This window comes from Cetorhinus maximus, chromosome 4, assembly GCF_964194155.1.
Source record: "Cetorhinus maximus chromosome 4, sCetMax3.hap1.1, whole genome shotgun sequence".
Taxonomy (NCBI): Eukaryota; Metazoa; Chordata; class Chondrichthyes; order Lamniformes; family Cetorhinidae; genus Cetorhinus; species Cetorhinus maximus.
Genome location: NC_135882.1, coordinates 110,139,334 through 110,157,755, shown reverse-complemented (window position 1 = coordinate 110,157,755; position 18,422 = coordinate 110,139,334). Strand labels below are relative to the sequence as shown.

At 39.2% G+C, this 18,422-nt stretch overlaps 1 protein-coding gene across 1 annotated transcript in view; it reads left to right on the top strand.

Moving 5' to 3' along the window:
* The window catches only part of yes1 (YES proto-oncogene 1, Src family tyrosine kinase), a 43,031-nt gene extending 24,852 nt beyond the window's left edge, over positions 1-18,179 (top strand). Inside the window, exons 4-11 of the mRNA XM_078540628.1 lie at positions 839-942; positions 2,648-2,797; positions 3,829-3,984; positions 6,172-6,351; positions 7,487-7,563; positions 8,562-8,715; positions 8,810-8,941; positions 16,626-18,179. Coding sequence (XP_078396754.1) covers positions 839-942; positions 2,648-2,797; positions 3,829-3,984; positions 6,172-6,351; positions 7,487-7,563; positions 8,562-8,715; positions 8,810-8,941; positions 16,626-16,834 — 1,162 coding nt within the window. The 3' untranslated portion in view covers positions 16,835-18,179. The remainder of the gene's footprint in view (positions 1-838; positions 943-2,647; positions 2,798-3,828; positions 3,985-6,171; positions 6,352-7,486; positions 7,564-8,561; positions 8,716-8,809; positions 8,942-16,625) is intronic.
* The last annotated feature ends 243 nt before the right edge of the window (positions 18,180-18,422 follow it).

The window sequence follows — 18,422 nt, the reverse complement described above, 5'->3', positions numbered from 1 at the left end:
CTACATTTACACTAACTTCTGCAGTGATGCTATAGTTTTGGCTTTGCACTGACAGCAAACTTGTGAAATATAAATGTGGAATTAAGGCCTGCAAACCTACTCCAAAGAGAAGTAGAATTAATTATCTTCATTTTGTTCAGTGCCAGGGTCAGAGCTAGATTCCATATTCAGACAGCATGTATACAATGGCCCCAATTTTGCATGATTAGTTTTTGCATTTGTGTGCCTGTAACACAGGGCCAATGCTGTGTGCTCCGCCCCTCGAACTTAGGAAAAACACACTTGGCTGGGAATTACAAAATAAACCAAGGAAACAGCTATTAAAAGGTTGTAGTTTGCCATAAAAGGGCAAATTTGGTAATAGAAAAGTTGTTTCATTGTTTACAGTGGCACAACAAAACATTGATACTTGGATCTTGGAGAACTTTAAAACTGGACTGCAGCAAATGAAACTGCTTGGCACTGACACTATGGCGTAAATGTACCTTTGGTCTCTAACATTTCTACAGCATTTTTCTATGGTTCTCACTTCAGTTTTGCAATTCTAACCCCTCAGCTTTTTGGTTTTCCACTCATACAAAACTGGTTTCTTGATTTTATCATCCTCTAGTGGGATGTTCCCATGGTCAAGCTAATTTGCAAAAAAATCTTTTTATATATAAATTGCAAAAAGACTCAAGCTTGAAATCTGACAACAGCACAGTTCTTTGTCATTGCTTGCAGGCCTGCAGCATGCTTTTCCTGGTTTTTGGATTTATACATGGTTTCGTTAGAAATCTTAAGTGTATGACAACATTGTTAACCAGTGTTATGCATTCTTTGTATGATTTGTTTCTAGGTGGTATTTTGGTAAAATGGGTCGTAAGGACGCAGAGCGATTGCTGCTACATCCAGAAAATCCACGTGGCACATTCTTAGTTCGAGAGAGTGAAACCACAAAAGGTAAGAGCCATTTTAAATGCTTAATGTGGCAGTAAATAATCCAAAAGATTTACAGTTATGGAGGAGGTTTTGTAAAGCAAACAATGAACAAATTAAGAAATCAGGAAATTATAGGAGCATGTAACAAGGGTAAAGCAATATCTGGGGACTTTCATCTTTATATAAACTTGGCAAACAACTTGGCAGAAGTAGCTTGGATGATGAATTTATGGAAGGCATTTCAGACAGTTTTCTACAACAATATGTCAAGGAACCAACCTTGGAACAGGCTATTTTGGATCTAGTATTGTTCAGTTAAACAGGATTAGTTAGTAATCTTATCATAAAGGATCCTCTAGGGAAGAGTGATCATAATATGATAGTACTTAACCATATCAACCTCAAACTTTATATTAAGTCTGAAGCAAGGGTCTTAAGTTTAAACAGAGCCAATTACAGAGGTATGGGGGAGGATGTTGGCTCAGGTTGGGCAATTAGATTAAAAGATATGATGGATATGATTTAAAGAAAAAATTCTTAATTCTCAATAAATATACATTCTCTTGAGGAATAAAAAGTCCTCCAGAGAAGTGACACAACCATGGCTAACTAGAGAAGTTAAGGATAGCAGTTATTTGAAGTTAGCTTGGAAACACCTTTGAGACAGGCAGACGGTATCAGCCAAGAGTTTTGAAACAGCTGGACCAAGAGAAGGCAATCAGAAACCAAGGATGATTTGGAGTCACTAAACAAGAATGCAGTGAGGCCCCTGCTTGAGCTGGGAAGTCTACAGTCATGAAGTATTGAAGGAGAGTGTTGGAGGTCGCCTATCCGGATGCTACTGGAAAGACCCCAAGAAATCTCATTCCTTGGAGAATAGCGGGAACTCTGAGGCGAACCAGTGAATTGCTGAGAGCTGTGGCATACCTTGCTCCCAGGAGAAGAGAAGGATCCCTCAAGGTCCTGTAAAATATAGGGGAACTCTTGGACGCAATAAAAGTAGAATAGGAAGTGGTCTGTTGAGACTTTCAGATTTGAAGTACAAGTGTTTACAGAATATAGTGTTAAGTTAGTTATACCTATTTTGTTGAGCACTTGTCCAGTAAAGTTTTTTGTTTAAATTGTGAAATCGTGCAGCATAAAAACTAGTTGTTCAAATTTCTTTTAAAAAATTACAGGTCTCCAGTAACAGTATGTACATTAGTCATTTTTAGTAAATTGTGCATTTAAGTGTGTAGTGCATAAACACCTGTGTAAGAACAATGACTGTATTCTTATAGCATTGATTGCTGTTGATGGAGGGGAGGCACTGGAGTGAGCAAGCAGGGATACAATCAACTGACTAAAACAAAGACTCACAGCGATTGAAGGCTCAGGTTGCAAGCAACAGCATGCCTGAAGCATAAGTGGGCAATTGTTTGAGGCATTGTTGCCAGCAACGTGGTTAAGGAAATGAAGAATTGCAAAAGTAAGAAATTGAGGTTTAAGTGTCACAGTAAGTTAGGACCTACCTCTCTGTTGTTCTGTATCCCTGAGCTAGGTGCTGACATTGTCGTGGAACTGTCATGTTGATTGAAGGAGAGCTAAAAATATTTATCCTCCTATCTAGTTTGTTGTTACAAATGAAAACCTGAACAAATCAAAACTGAGACATGGGCTTTCACTAAAACTATTAAAAATGGAAACATGATTTTTAAAGTTTAAATTTTCCTAAATTATCTTTCAGGTGCATATTCCCTTTCAATAAGAGATTGGGATGAAGTAAAAGGTGATAATGTCAAACACTACAAAATCAGAAAACTTGACAGTGGTGGTTATTATATTACAACAAGAGCACAGTTTGAGTCACTACAGAAGCTGGTGAAACACTACACAGGTACCTCCTCCTCTAAAAGGTTCAGATAATTGAGTTTCAGAAATATATGCTGTGTTTCAAAAGTGATGGAAGAATGAAACAAGTGCAACATTCAAAATCCCAAGAACCACTTAATTCACTCAGGTGTAAACATGAGTAAACTTTGTGCTGTGTGTCAGCCATTGCTCAGTTGGTAGCACATTTGCCTCTGAATCACAGTGTTCCAGGTTCAAGTCCCACTCCAGGTCTTGAGTACCAAAATCAAGGCAACACTCCAGTGCAGTACTGAGGGAGCATTGCATTGTCAGAGGTGCCATATTTTGGATGAGACATTAAACTGTGGCCCCATCTGCCTGCTCGGGTGGATATAAAAGATCCCATGGCGCCGTTTCAAATTATCTGGGAATTATCACACTGCTGTTTGTAGGGGTTTGCTGAGTGAAAATTAGTATTCTAACAGTGACTACAGTTCAGAAAGTACTTCATTGGCTGCATTAGCTTTTCAGATATCTGGTGATCATGAAAAGTGCTTATATAAATGCAAATTGCATTTTAAAAAGAAATAAACTACATTGCTTGCCTAAATATATAGAGAAGTCTCTTTCTATCAGTAGCACTTGATGAATGTGCCACATTTCTGAAATGTGTTGCATAGAATATGTAATTATTTCCATAATTGCCTCCAACTAATTCATGCACAACATTCCAACATCTCAGAGTATGACCTGATTTATAATGACTGTTCTGTTATAATTGGAATGGGTGACTCAGCTGATTGTTTGAACTTTTTTAAAAAAAATTAACTTCAACCAGGACAGGATTTAAAATTAACCTATCTGTTCATTATAGCCAGGTGGTATTACATTGTAAAGAAAAAGCATATATTCTAACAAATTATAAAAATTAACAAATTCTGAATCCTATAGGATAAAATCTTTAATTGATTAATTGCAGTATTATGAAATGTTTCCTTGTATATTCCCTCCGTTCATTTTTTTTAATGTGTTTCACCTTACTAACTTTGAAATTGTTTTTTTAACCAATTTCTTTAGATCATGCAGATGGTTTGTGCCATAGATTAACTACTGTATGCCCTACTGTAAAACCACAAACCCAGGGACTGGCTAAAGATGCATGGGAAATTCCTCGGGATTCCTTGCGTCTGGAAATTAAACTTGGACAAGGCTGTTTTGGTGAAGTCTGGATGGGTAAGTATTTAGCCCCTTAAAAAATGCAGTGCAAATGTGAATGACAGACACCTGACTGGCATCAGTTTTACCTTTTTTGATAGATGTCCTTGTTCCAAAATGATCATTGTATATTCAGTTTAAAAAAAAATCCTTGACAATCTAAGACAACAGCTGAGGTTATTATCAGTAGTGGACAATTAAACAACTCACTGGAGGAGGAGGAGCCCACACAAATATCCTCATCCTCTGGAGTAAATGGGAACTGGAGTCAATGGGAATCAAGGGCAAAACTCTCCGCTGGTTGGAGTCATACCTAGCACAAAGGAAGATGGTTGTTGGAGGTCAGTCATCTCAGCTCCAGGACATCACTGCAGGAGTTCCTCAGGGTAGTGTCCTTGGCCCAACCATCTTCAGCTGCTTCAGTGACCTTCCTTCCATCATAAGGTCAGAAGTGGGGATATTCACTGATGATTGCACAATGTTCAGCACCATTCACGACTCCTCAGATACTGAAGCAGTCCGCGTCCAAATGCAGCAAGACCTGGACAATATCCAGGCTTGGGCTGACAAATGGTAAGTAACATTCATGCCACTCAAGTGTCAGGCAATGACCATCTCCAACAAGAGAGAATCCAACCATCGCCCCTTAATGTTCGATGACATTACCATCACTGAATCCCCCACTATCAACACCCTGGGGTTACCGTTGACCAGAAACTGAACTGGACTAGCCATATAAATACTGTGGCTACAAGAGCAAGTCAGAGGCTAGGAATCGTGCGATCAGTAACTCACCACCTGACTCCCCAAAGCCTGTCCATCATCTACAAGGCACAAGTCAGGAGTGTGGTAGAATACTCCCCACTTGCCTGGATGAGTGCAGCTTGACACCGCCCAGGACAAAGCAGCCTGTTTGATTGGCACCACAACCACAAACATTCACTCCCTTCACTAATGACACACAGTAGCAGCAGTATGTTTCGCTTACAAGATGCACTGCAGGAATTCACCAAGGCTCCTTCGACAGCACCTTCTAAACCCACAACCACTACCATCTAGGAGGGCAAGGGCAGCAGACACATGTGAATACCATGCCCTGGAAGTTCCCCTCCAAGCCATCCTGACTTGGAAATATATTGCCGTCCTTCACTGTCGCTGGGTCAAAATCCTGGAATCCCTTCCTAACAGCACTATGGGTGTACCTTCACCACATAGACTGCAGTGGTTCAAGAAGGCAGCTCACCACCACCTTCTCAAGGGCAACTAGGGATGGGCAATAAATGCTGGCCTAGCCAGCGAAGCCCCCATCCCGTGGATGAATTAAAAAAATGTAACGATGCTAAGAACTCTCCTCCCTCAGACCGTTGCTGGATTGTTCCCTTAACAGTTTTTCAACCTAAATCCCCATTTCATTTCACTCTGCTTTCACTATAGCAAAGTGTAACTTCAGTAATGAACTGTTTTTCTCAATCCTACTTAGCAGCATTAGGGCAATCATAGAAAAAAAAAGAGGAAGGTATGATGACTGGTTGTTCTGCTATAGTGAAGCTTCCGAAGGAGAACTTCTGGAAGGGAAAGCAGCAGTTCACATTGTGTGCAGGAGTGAAACTGTAGTTTCCTGGCTGAGGAGTCGGTCTGCAGGAAAACCTACTAATAGCTGGGACTGACAGGCCTGTCCATCACTCTAAAGCAGTAGAGGGACTCGGGACAGCATCCAGCTTAACTCACACAGCTCCTCAAAATAGCAGATCCACCAACTGAAGCTAAGGGAAGGAAGTCAATTGCAGGTCTGGGGAGAGGAGGTGCAAGTATCCACTGAAAGTGGTGTGGAAGCAGTGCCAGGTCAGGAAAGGATGACCCTGCTCACTGTTCGTACACGCTTTTCATGATTCAGGAGGCTGGTGAGGTCAATGGATGCAGGTTAGCGCAAGGTGGCAGTGGGCTTCGTGAGAGAAATGGTTTTGGTGAATTTCCTTAGCCAGCCTCCATAGCAGCAGAGAAACTGTTCTATTCCTGGGATAAAGCTATGCAAGTATTCTTGCACAGATGATGTGGTTGAAATGTCCAAGTTACAGTTTTGTTCATGCAAAGAGAATTGTTTATTAGACTAAGTTTTTCAGGTACAACACAAAATACCTGCTCCAAATTAGTACATCTGAATAATGGACATACTCCCAGTATATTATCCCCTTTTTCCTTTTTCAGGAACTTGGAATGGAACCACAAAAGTGGCGATTAAAACACTAAAACCGGGTACCATGTCTCCAGAAGCTTTTTTGCAAGAGGCTCAAATTATGAAGAAATTGCGTCATGATAAACTTGTACCATTGTATGCTGTTGTCTCAGAAGAGCCGATTTACATTGTAACGGAATATATGGCAAAAGGTTAGATTATTTGTAAATGACTGTCTTGTAAACTGATATTGTATATATAAATACATGCACATGACAGTCAAGTGAATTCCAGTTAAATAACAAGAACTCTTGTGTCATGCACCTTTTTGTTCTTCATATGTTCTTTCTATAGTAATCTCTTTTGCTGGTAAGAAGAAAAGCAGGTTTGTAGATTAATAGAATCTGAAATAGCCAACAATAAAATATTTATGCAGTGGGCACCCAAGTGGGGAATTGAAGGGATCTTGTAACTAAAATTCAGTGAAGAAAAAACAAACTTGCATTTATAAAATACTACTTCATGTCCTGAGGACATCAAGTATTCCACTTATGGTGGTGTTGGTTGAGGTAAGAATGATAGTTAGGGATTAGGGAGTGGTCAAAAGATGGCGTCTACGACAATGGACCAGTCAATCAATACTGCATTGAAGTGGGGGAAACTGCAGATAGATGATGAAATAGGGAGAAAATGCAAAAACTTCCATTGCATTTGAGTGTTACACAGAATAAAGCTGTGCAAAAACTGAATTAGCATTAGAGTTTTAACTTTCCACCACTTAGCTAAATTGTTTGTGTAAAATTGGCAATTTGGTACCATTTGTGCTTTGCCATGACTCTGTGAACTGGGTTGATAAGATCAAATTCATATAGCAGCTCCATTAAATCACATATCAATGCTTATGTGATAAGCAACTCATTCTGTTGCGTTAGTGGTTGGATGTGAATTTCAGTATAAAGTAAAATATATTGTTCTGAGCTCTGCTGATGTGCAACTCTGCAGAAAGTAAGTTGTCAGCTAATAAACTGAGCTAATATGTATCAAACAAATGTTTTTATTTGGTTAACTGTAAGCAAAGTGCAACTTTCTAAAATGTTTGTTGTGCATGTTTTAAGTGTGAGTCCAGCAAGCTGTCAATAATACTCAACCAGCACTATTGTACTGACAGTTAGCCCATTTTACTGTCTCGATATACTGCTTTTGTTTTATCCAGTACTCCTAAAAGTAAATCAAATGGCCACTAGAAAACAGGCCCAAGTGTCTAAATTGTGGCCAAATTATTCAAAAAAGAACGAATGAGATCGGTAAAAAAAATAAACTGACTGTTAACTTTATTTACTGTTATAGGAAGTTTATTGGATTTTGTAAAGGAAGGTGATGGGAAAGTTTTGAAACTTCCTCAGCTTGTTGATATGGCTGCACAGGTCAGTAAATTGTCTATTATAGAAGTGCTTACATTATTTGAAAAATGATTTTAAATTGTATAATTATAGAAGCATGCATAAAATTGAGACCAAACTGAAAATTTGAAACTTGAATCTTTGCTTTTTGTCAAGTATATTGGTGTAAGGCATTGCATGAGAGTTTTACTTGATTTTGTTGGGTTCTTTTGCTTTCGTAGCCTAATCAAAGCATGAACTTCATCTAGTAGAGTTGTTACTTTAAAGTGAACAGGCCACTTTTTTGAAGTTATGAAATAGTTTAACAAATGCATTTACACTCATAAGTACTGCTTGAAAGTAACTTCAATCTGTAAGCCTGAGTTCATGATCACGGCAAATTGTACATATCTTTCGGCAAAAATAAGATTTTGATCTTAATACAATTCATATCATTGCAATGGTAACAGTTGGGATCTCCTGCATCCACATTCCTATCATGTACCCATCTCCCTCCCCCATTCAGCCTGTCTAGTTTTAGATTTGGAAAACATCCTATCACTCAGTAAAGTCCTTATTTGAATATCAGCAGAAACTATAATTCTAACATAGGTTTCTCCATCTATCACACTATCTAAACTTATTTTGTCATTGATTTATAAGTTTCGTTAATTAACAAAATCTGTTATTCATTATTGCTTCTGTCGTATTTATTCTACAGATGGTAAAATTCAATGTGCAAATTCCAAGAATAATACTAATAACAATAATTCCAAGAATAAACGGAAAATATCTGAATACCGAAACTCATTCGGCCCCAAGGGCTTCTGATAAAGGATACTCGACCTGTCGTTACTTTGCTAATTGTCACAAGTGATTAATTTTTGTTTCCCAGATACTCAATGGTAGTAAAAGAGTACTGTATATGTACAAGTAGATTTTTACTGATATACTGACAGTTTTTTTATTCTAACTAGAAATGCTGATATCATACTACTTGTGAAATACCTGCTAAAATGTGTTGTACTTTTGTTTTCAATAAGATTGCTGATGGCATGGCGCATATTGAGCGAATGAACTACATCCACAGAGACCTGAGGGCTGCCAATATTCTTGTAGGAGACAATCTTGTATGTAAAATAGCAGACTTTGGTTTGGCACGATTGATTGAAGACAATGAATACACAGCAAGACAAGGTAAAGTTTGGTAATTCTACCTTTGTTAAGAGCATGGACAATTTTGTATTGGTATACTGGTCCAGTCCATAATTAAAATATTCTTCTCATTTAGGAGCCAAATTTCCTATCAAATGGACAGCTCCAGAGGCTGCTTTATATGGGCGGTTTACAATCAAATCTGATGTGTGGTCTTTTGGAATTCTGCTGATAGAGTTGGTTACTAAGGGAAGAGTGCCATATCCAGGTAAACAAAGGCAAAATTCTTGACCAATGGGTCTTGCAATAAAATGCTGAGAATATATTTAGATGAATGTTTCAGTTAATGAAGGGAAGTTGGTTTTCAGAGATGTCCTGGTCCTGTACACCAGGAGAGCAGGTGCGTTACCAACACAGGCAGCACAGAATTGGGAGAGTACACTCCACACCACTTGCTTTGAGCTGCAATTCAATGTTCTATACTTAATGAGCTGAAGTGCTTTTGCACTTCTTGCTTTAGGTTTTATTAAGGTCCATTAAGAATGGATGCAAAAATATTTAAATTAACACCTAGCATAATTCTGCAGAATTTGTTCCAAAATAAGTTTGCCCAGACCTTGATGCAATGACTGCTAATGACGGACAGCTCCTTCAGTTTGCTCTGCGTCTGGAGAGCGGAACTTTGCCATCTGTGGTAGGAACATTTGCAGCCAATTTGCAAGATCTCCACTGTGTTCAACTGTTGTACATATACCTCATTCATCTCTGGCAGGCATTGCAAAGGAACTAATGTGCTGCCATGCATAAATAAAACAGGTGAGTAATGTCAGTCAGCATGGTTACTGCTTGCATCTCCTTTCCCTCGCACCTACTGACCACATTGGTACTGTTGTAGGTTAGTTAAGTTGTACTATTAATAATAAGTTGAACTGCAGACACTTAAGTGGAAACATTAAGTTTATTTATAACATGCTTGGCAGCAACTACACGTGTGCTTTCAACTACAACTCTATCTCTACACTGTCTGCTGAAGTAGCCCGCGCTACTTTCCTATTGGTTACCACTGATCATGTGATTTTCCTAACAAATATTATTCTTAAAAGTACATTACACTAAATAAAACCATAATTATTACATTCCTCCCCCTTTAACTCGGCTACATATTTTATATTTGCAAGTGCATGTTTTTCAAGACAAGATAATATTTACACTTGGTAAGGAATTTACAAGTTCAGTCTTTCAGGTGGTTTCCTGGTACGTGTGGAACGTCGCAGCTCCACAACTTCAAATTCTTTGTCAGGCACCTCCTTTTCCGGAGTTGCCTGAACATCAGGTGCTTCGGTGGGCACTTGCAGTTCTGTATCCTCAACTCTTACATGAACACCAGACATGTCAGCTCTGGAGTGAGTATCTTCAACAGGAAACGCAGACCTGGTCACGGTCACTGGTGGAACTATATCTTGATGATTTGTCTCCCTTAAATGGTCCACATGTTTACAGATGATCCAGCCTTCCACCTCCACGTGGTAAGATTGAGGCCCACTCACCGCACTTATTTCACCCGGAAACCACTTTGGTCCTTCCCCGAGTTTTTGCACATATACCAGCTCTCCCACGGTAAATTTCCTCTCACGACTGTGCCAGTCACATTTAGTTTTCTGGCTTCTCTGACTCCTTTCCACCTCCCCCTCTAAATTTGGCACTATTAAGCTCAATCTCGCCCTGAGACGGCATTTCAACAATAACTTTACAGGTGTGACACCTGTTGTTGGGTGAGGGGTAGTCCTGTAATGAAAAAGAAAGTGTGCTACATTGTTTGCCAAGGAATCACCAGTTAGCTTTTTCATGCCTGTCTTGAACTTTTGAACCACCCTTTCAGCCAGCCTGTTTGAGGAAGGGTGGTAAGGTGCAGTTTTTACATGAGCGATACTGTTGAGGCTGATAAACCATAGAAACTCAGCACTCATAAATGCCATGCCGTTATCAGAAACGACTACTCCTGGTAGTCCATGAATGGCAAAACTCTGACGTACTTTCTCAATTGTAGCATCCGACGTTGGTGACTTCACCTCATATAGGTCCAACCATTTTGAGTGGGCATCAACAGTGAGCAGAAACATTGACTACGTTGGACCTTTCTTCAGAACAATGTTAACCGCACCCAGGATCTACCTGGCCACTCCCATGGGTGTAATGGAGCTGTCACTGGCAACTTTTGCAGTTGCTTACCTCGCCCACAATGCTTTACCATACTCTCTATTTCGCCATCCATCCCTGGCCACCATAGATAGCTGCGTGCTATGGTCTTCATTCGGGAAATTCCTGGATGGGTACTGTGTAATTGAACTAAGTGGCATCTTTCCTTTTAGAGGAACTATAAATAAGATGCCACCCTGACTGGTTATTTCATGTCTTCTGTTGAAGTATGGTTTCATTTCATCAGGTAGGGGCTCCTGTGACTACCTGTGTAGCACTTGTTCTTGTACTTGACATAGGACTGGGTCCCGACTTGTCCAGTCTCTGATCTGTTGAGCACATGCCAGTGAGGAATCTAAGACATTTAACAGGAAAACAAGTTCCTGTGGAACTGGGATGTGCTCATCATTTTCTTGTAAAGGCAAACGACTAAGGGCATCGGCATTTGCGATTTGATTGCCAGGCCTGTGTACGAAAGTGTATTCATATGCTGCCAGAATTAAATCCCTATTAGTATTCCTGTTTATTCTTTCCACTGCCACCTTCTTTCTAACGCAGACTTTAACTCTGCCTTTTTGATTTCACTATTAGCCAGACTTCTCTCTGATGCAAGCTCAACATGGCTGAGTCTCGCAAAATTTCATTATCTTTCTGCTTTTTGGAATATTCTGTGACTTTTGCTTCCAAAGCCGCTTTGGCTTCATTTAGCTGATTCTTCAGCTCTTCATCTCTTTTTTGTATTTGTTTGCTGCCTCCTAGAAAATGGAACATTGTTGTGTCTTTTCTGCCAACTCATTCTTCAGTTTATTCAGAGAAGTGCTGAATTCTTTCTGTTTCTCTTCATACTCTTCCAGGAGTACAGACTTTGACTTGAGGGCATCTTGTAGCGTGTGAAGGTCTTTCAACAGATTCTCTTTTTTCCTTGCGAAGGTTGTTTACCTTGTCTCGAACTTGGTCATCAAGCAGGGTCTCTTCAAGCTCCTTCTGCTGTTCTTCCAGGTTTTGGCTTAAGACAGGCTGCATTTCTTCAGATTGTTTAGTCCTTGCATGCTCCTTTTCCAAAACAGGAATGTTTTCAGCTTCCTTTTGAAATCTGTGGCCAGTCAAGGTTGATTTCGCTTAGCCAATTTTGCCCTAGAAGACTTGGTCCCCTGCCTCTCAATACCAACATTGGTAGCTTTGCTGATTGGCTCCCATAATGGACAGTTACTCTGCTTATGCCTTTTGCTTGAATGTCTTCACCCTGTATACTTGTTTAGCCTGGCGGCTATTCGTTCCAAACTTAATTGATGTTCACCATAATTCAAGTTATCTGAAGGTATGTTCCCCAATTACTGTAGTGGAAGCTCCCATGTCTGCTTCCATTTTAACAGGTTTGCCATTTACTTTCACTGTGACAAATATTGGTTCTGTCTTTCCAACTTTCAGATTAAACAACAAGTAAATGTCAGAATTTGTTTTTTCAGGCACTTCTACATTGTAGATTTCATTAGACTTCTTTTGTCTACAAGCCTACTTGAATCTTTTCTTGCACTGTCTCATTATATGTCCATATCTTTGACATTTGATTTTTTTTAAACTGCTAATTGCTAAAAGACTGTTTCCACCTCAATTAAAATTATTCTTCGATTTTACTGCTAAGTTATTTTTCTTTATTCTTCAGCTAGCGAGGGCTGTTTCCTGCTTCTCGGCAGAGTCTCGCTTTTGCACACCACTTTCGTTTGCGGTTTCCTGCCCGATGTGGAGGACGGTGCCATTTTGCGCACCCTGAATTGCTTGTGAATCTCTTACGCCGCTTTCCATGGCCAGCGCTTTCTCTAGCGCCTTCTTGAAATCCAGATTCACTTCGGACAATGGTCTTTTTTGACTAGTGACCTCTTTCATACCACATACTAAACGACCTCTGAGTCGTACCGAGCTCTCAATGTTCCGTTAGCTGCTTCAAATTTGCCATGTAGCATGCAGTTGTCTCACCGGGGGTTCTATTTTGCAAATTAAACCTGAACCTCCGCATCATGACTGAGGGCTTGGGTTGAAAGTGACACTTCACGAGGTATACCAATTCATCAAAATTCTTCTAATCAGGGGCACTGGGTGCCATCATATTTCAAATTAAACCATAGTTTTTGCTCCCACAAGTACTCAAGAGGATCGCTCGCCTCTTCTCTTCCCCAGTAATCTCATTTGCTTGATAAAAGAGCACGAGGCGTTCTGTGTATTGAGACCAATCATCTGTGGCTGGTTCAAAAGGATCAATTTCCCAAATTGTGGCATTATGAGAGAGGATAGCTTCTTCAATTCTAATGGAGCTTGCTTTTTACAATCACTAGGCGAGGTACAGTGCCAATTTCTTTTTAACTTGATTTCTTCTGTTCAATCCTGTTTTATCCTTGTCGCCAATTTGTTGTAGGGTGGCCGAGTTGTACTATTAGTAATAGAGTTGAACTGCAGACACTTCTTAATTGGAAACATTGTTTGTTTACAACATACTCAGCAGCAACTACACGTGTGCTTTCAACTTCAACTCTATCTCTACACTGCTGAAATAGCCCGCGGTACACTCCTTTTTGTTACTACAGATCATGTGGTCTTTCCTAACAAGTATTGTTAAAGGTTAAATTATACACTAAATAAAACCGTTTCACAAAATGCAAGCTTATGACCACTCTGAACCTAACTTGAGCTCCTCCAGGGTGTCGATAAATGGGCAGGTTCATATCTTAGTGCTTTGATGTGTGATGCCAACAGTAAATATGCGTTTAGCAAGACTGTCAACTGGACATTGCAGCTTGACTGTATGACTTGCTGGAGATGCACGAACACAAATGTTAAGTTGTGTAATGGATTCTTATGGCAAACTGCAAATACGACTGATGACAGCACTTGATGGCATTACATCATGAGGTATTTGCATGTTACTGTTGCTTGGTCTTGCCAGATTGCTTAAAGGCCACTTTGTTCCCTGTGGTGCAGGTATAGTAGAAATTTAGAGCATATTCTCCCATTTCTAATGGGTGTGATGAACTGCTGCCCTCTTGGGATGTTGCTAATAGAGTTCTGAACAGGATTAACAGTCTTCACATTCGCCTCCTGCAGCGGCATGTCCACTTCACCAGCCACGAAGCAATGGGTTCAGTGCTAATGCTGCTGCCCCATTTTCCCACCAACTTGCTTCAACCCTCCCTATTAGAATTTCTGTCCTATCACACTCAGCAGTTGCTTCTACCACACCTTAAAGCTTTTGCAACGGTTGAAGTGTGTTCAAAACAATTTTCAGCCTTTTAAAAGCTTTCAACATTTTTTATTTACATAGATTTATTTATTTAGCTTTAGAGGCTGCATCTCAATTTTTCACAATATTCCTTTATGGTTATACCATGGAGCTCTTTTCCCAAGGCACCACCTATCCAGGATGCATATTTAAATAATATTTCAGTTGACCCCACAGCACCTGGGAAGCCAGCACATCATTCTAACAGCATGTAATTTGGAACTAGTGGAACAGATCCAACAGTTTTTTAGCTGGAATTGTTGAATTGGTTCTTGGAAGTCTCACCATTATCAGTACAGTTGTCATTCACTTCTGGCTTGTCATAGTTAAGCCTCTGTCTTTTTTATGGGTAGCATGGCTCCATGATTTTGATGCATAATTTAAAAAAACAATGGCCAGAGGTGCTGTTTTTTATATTTTGGCACTAGGTTTTTCTTTTCTATCGGCCTGCTAACCATCAACTCCATGCTGTTCCCTCGCCCATGCCAAGCGCAGTGCCAACTATCCATCCAATGATGGCATTGCCACGGATGAGTGTGATATTAAAAATAAAAGAATATTAAAAATATTTATTTCTGAAATAAGGCAATTACTACAGCTTCAGTAGGAAACATAGTAATGAATCGAGTATTACTAGCAGCTGACTCAAGTAAAAGAACCATTAAAGGCTCAGTGTGAGCATAAGTGTGCCAGAACCTCCAGTCCCTCCTCGTTTCTTTTTATTCTCTTGCCCCCATCCCATCATCCAACAGATTGGATTGCACCCGCTATGGAATGCCACTAATCAGGAATAGCCATATTCTTTACCACTTTAACTGTGGTGAACAGGAAAAGAAAAAGAGCAAATTATGCAGAAATGAAATATTAAAATTAGTTACACCCATACAGAGGTTAAAAAGGTTGTGTGCTCCATTGGATGCTCTTTCCTAGTTGTTTGATGGCTTAATTTTCTTTGCATCATGTTCCAAGGTATAATTAAAATTATCCATGGCTGTTTGGGATTTTTACCAGATTCCATGATTTAAACAGACAAATCAGTTTTCCAAAAAAATTAACATGAATGGCTCTACATTTGTTAGCTATGTGAAATTTGATTTGACAATCCGATTTCATTTCCCAATGGACACCTGTCCAGAATTGGAACTCAAACCACAAGAATGGATGCTGTAAAAATCATACCTCTTTTGTTGCAACAAAACTACTCTGCATAAGCTGACTCTGCTCGTCATCATAAAATTCGCCAAACCATGCTACTTCCATCATCTAAACTTAAAATTGCAACCAGGCTTAAAGTCAAGTGCTGTCAAAGCCTGGATGACTTCATCAATTTGCAAAGACTGGTTCCACCATTACAGATCCAGCTTCATACTTGGAGCCAAATTAAATGCTGACTACATCAATGCATGACTCAATGTCAGCACCCAAGAAGCTGCCAATGTGATAATGACAGGTGATTACATTTTGGCCAGTGTGAAAGATCCAAACTCTCAAGAGGCCCAGCAAGGTGAAGATCATGATGTCGACGACGACAACACTGCTGAGACGAAGCCGCTGCCTTCATTCCATACAGTCATCCACTACCTAGAAGAATTACTAACTAATGAAAAATCAAATGCTGCAGGTGTGACGCAACTTCAGAACGTGTTACGTCTGACAAAGGCAGGGGCAAGGAATAAATGTGAATAGCTAAAAATTAGTGATTTCTTCACACTTTCATTCAATAATGAGCGATTGTACATGCATGCAGATATTCACATTTCTGTTACCAGAAGAAAGAAACTTTAATTTATTTGGATTGGGTGTCTTCAGTTTTTGTTTTATTATTTTAGCTGGTGGCTTGGTGATTTTGAAACGCCTCTTTTTAATGTGGTCTCACCTATAACGTCGTCTTGTGTTTTGGACGCGTTATTTTGGATGCGTTATAGCTTCCCAGTCTATACTGGAGCATCAGCTTACATTTATGGGCTCAAGCCTGTTAGAAAATTCAATGTAGAAGTGTGTAATGGAATATAAATGAAGACCTCAAGCTAGAAGAGGGGACTCTGGGGCTCACTATTGTGAATATAGTCTATTTGAATGTTTTCAGAAGATAATAGGCCAGTTTACCAGCTTTTGCACTTTGTCATGACTCCAAAATGTGGACTGCAAAGAAAGTGTGAAAAAAAATTAGTTGCATTGTGAGCTGGATAGTTGAAATGATGGTTGTTAATAGTTGTCTTACATAAAAATAATTCCATAGCTAAAAATAGTTTTGGGGCTTTAAGGCCAACCTAGACACTCAAAATTGTATTCTTTGATATTTTTCAAGAGTCCTACATAAAATCTGCCCCTGAATTTAGTTTCTATTTAACTGATTCACAGTACAGGTTTGTCATCACTGCAGTAAGCACTTTAAAACATGCAATTTTTACTATGGATAAAGGATGGGAAATGTTTTGATTTGTGGAAATGTGTCATTTGCTAATTATTGAAACCTCCTCCCTAGGTATGGTGAACAGGGAGGTTCTGGAGCAAGTGGAAAGGGGCTACAGAATGCCTTGCCCTCAGGGATGTCCAGAGTCTCTCCATGAGCTCATGAAACAGTGTTGGAAAAAGGATCCTGATGAAAGACCAACATTTGAATATATACAGTCCTTCCTAGAAGACTACTTTACTGCTACAGAGCCCCAGTACCAACCTGGCGATAATCTATAAGTCAACTGCAGTAGGCTGTTGGTCCACCAAAACTGAAGGACTCCCAAATGGCGTCTTGCTACTCTATACCGAACCAACATTGATTTACACATTCTGGAATGCTACTGCGCGGTTGCACAGAACCACTTTTTCATGAACTTGAACATCTGTCATCCTTTTGCCATTTCACATCAGGGTACTAAAGGAATTTTTGTGAACACTAATCATTTTTAGGTTAAATATGGTGTAGGAACAACAAGGCCCATGTTTCTAAATGTGAAGACTTATACAATCTTATAAAATTCTAACCTAGATATTAACTAAAGTCCTGTATTTTTGGAGAGGAATAAGTCTTTTAACTTTTTAGAGCGTTGAATTAAAAATCTGACTTAGACTAAATTTGCCTGGGTCTATTAAATGTAGAATGAGTGCAAGAGTTAATCTTGATTTATTGGGAGACCTCAATAATCAGATGGTCGTATGTGTGAGTATTGCACTGTGTTCAGTATTTCTACTGATGTAACTGGAAATGCAGCATGAGATTTTTTATACATAGTTTGCTTGGATTTCATTGAAAAACACAGGAAAATAATGAAACTAATGTTTTATAACATTGTTTATAAACTAAACTACAATTCTTTTAAACTTGAAATCATGTACAATTAGCTTCATGGAGATAGTTATGGGGTGCTTTTTGATTTTTGTTAGGAATAGTTGATTTCAGAATGAACAAATGTCCATTAGTGACTGTAAAAGATTTGGTATTTAAAGATGTAGCTTATTTCTAGTAGAGAAATACATGCTGAAAATCAGAAATCATGAAAAAAATAATCATAACTTGCAGATCCTGACATATCAAGCAATAATTAATGGAGTGGTGCTGCTGCAATTGTGATAGTGACCGAGCTAGAAGTGTCAATTGTGTGAACTGCAGCTGTCAGTTTTTTGTCTACTGTGGGAAGGAATGCTGAAACTTAGTCATGGTCTTATCATTGCTGAAGCACAATTCCCTTAAAATGAGCAACAGCATTTCCAGATAATGAATTCTAACTTTCAAATGTTTACAGGACTTGCTCTAGCTGTGGAGATTGTTCTACAGATCCTAACCAGTGCCAGCACTTGTACATTTTTCTCCTCCAATTTATTTTGTGATAGTAGTTTTAAAAGTCTCTATGAAATCACAGAATCTGATTTTTGTAACTTTTATTGAAAATGAGCAAGCTTGGTTGTCTTTTCTGTACGATTATCAGAACTCCAGCACTGCCAGAAATGTTCTCTGGTGATGTCATTTTGTTTCATTAGTAAACTGAATCATTCCTGTAATAGCATTTGTACAGTAAATAAACACTAATTTGTGTCACCTTAATTACTGCTTCACTTGCGGAAAAACTGCTTTGTTTTAGGTATTTCACAATATCATCTCGTTTCTCTTTCCCGCCCCTTCCTCTCCTCAGCAAAATATCCTACTGCAAAGCACGATTCTCTGTTTTGCTCTATTTCTAATGTTCTCTTGCAAAATCTTCTTTATTCATATCCCATCTCTAAGGCAAATGCATTAATTTTCAAGTTGTGTAAAACTATGCAGGAACTGCCGTATCTATAACATTTT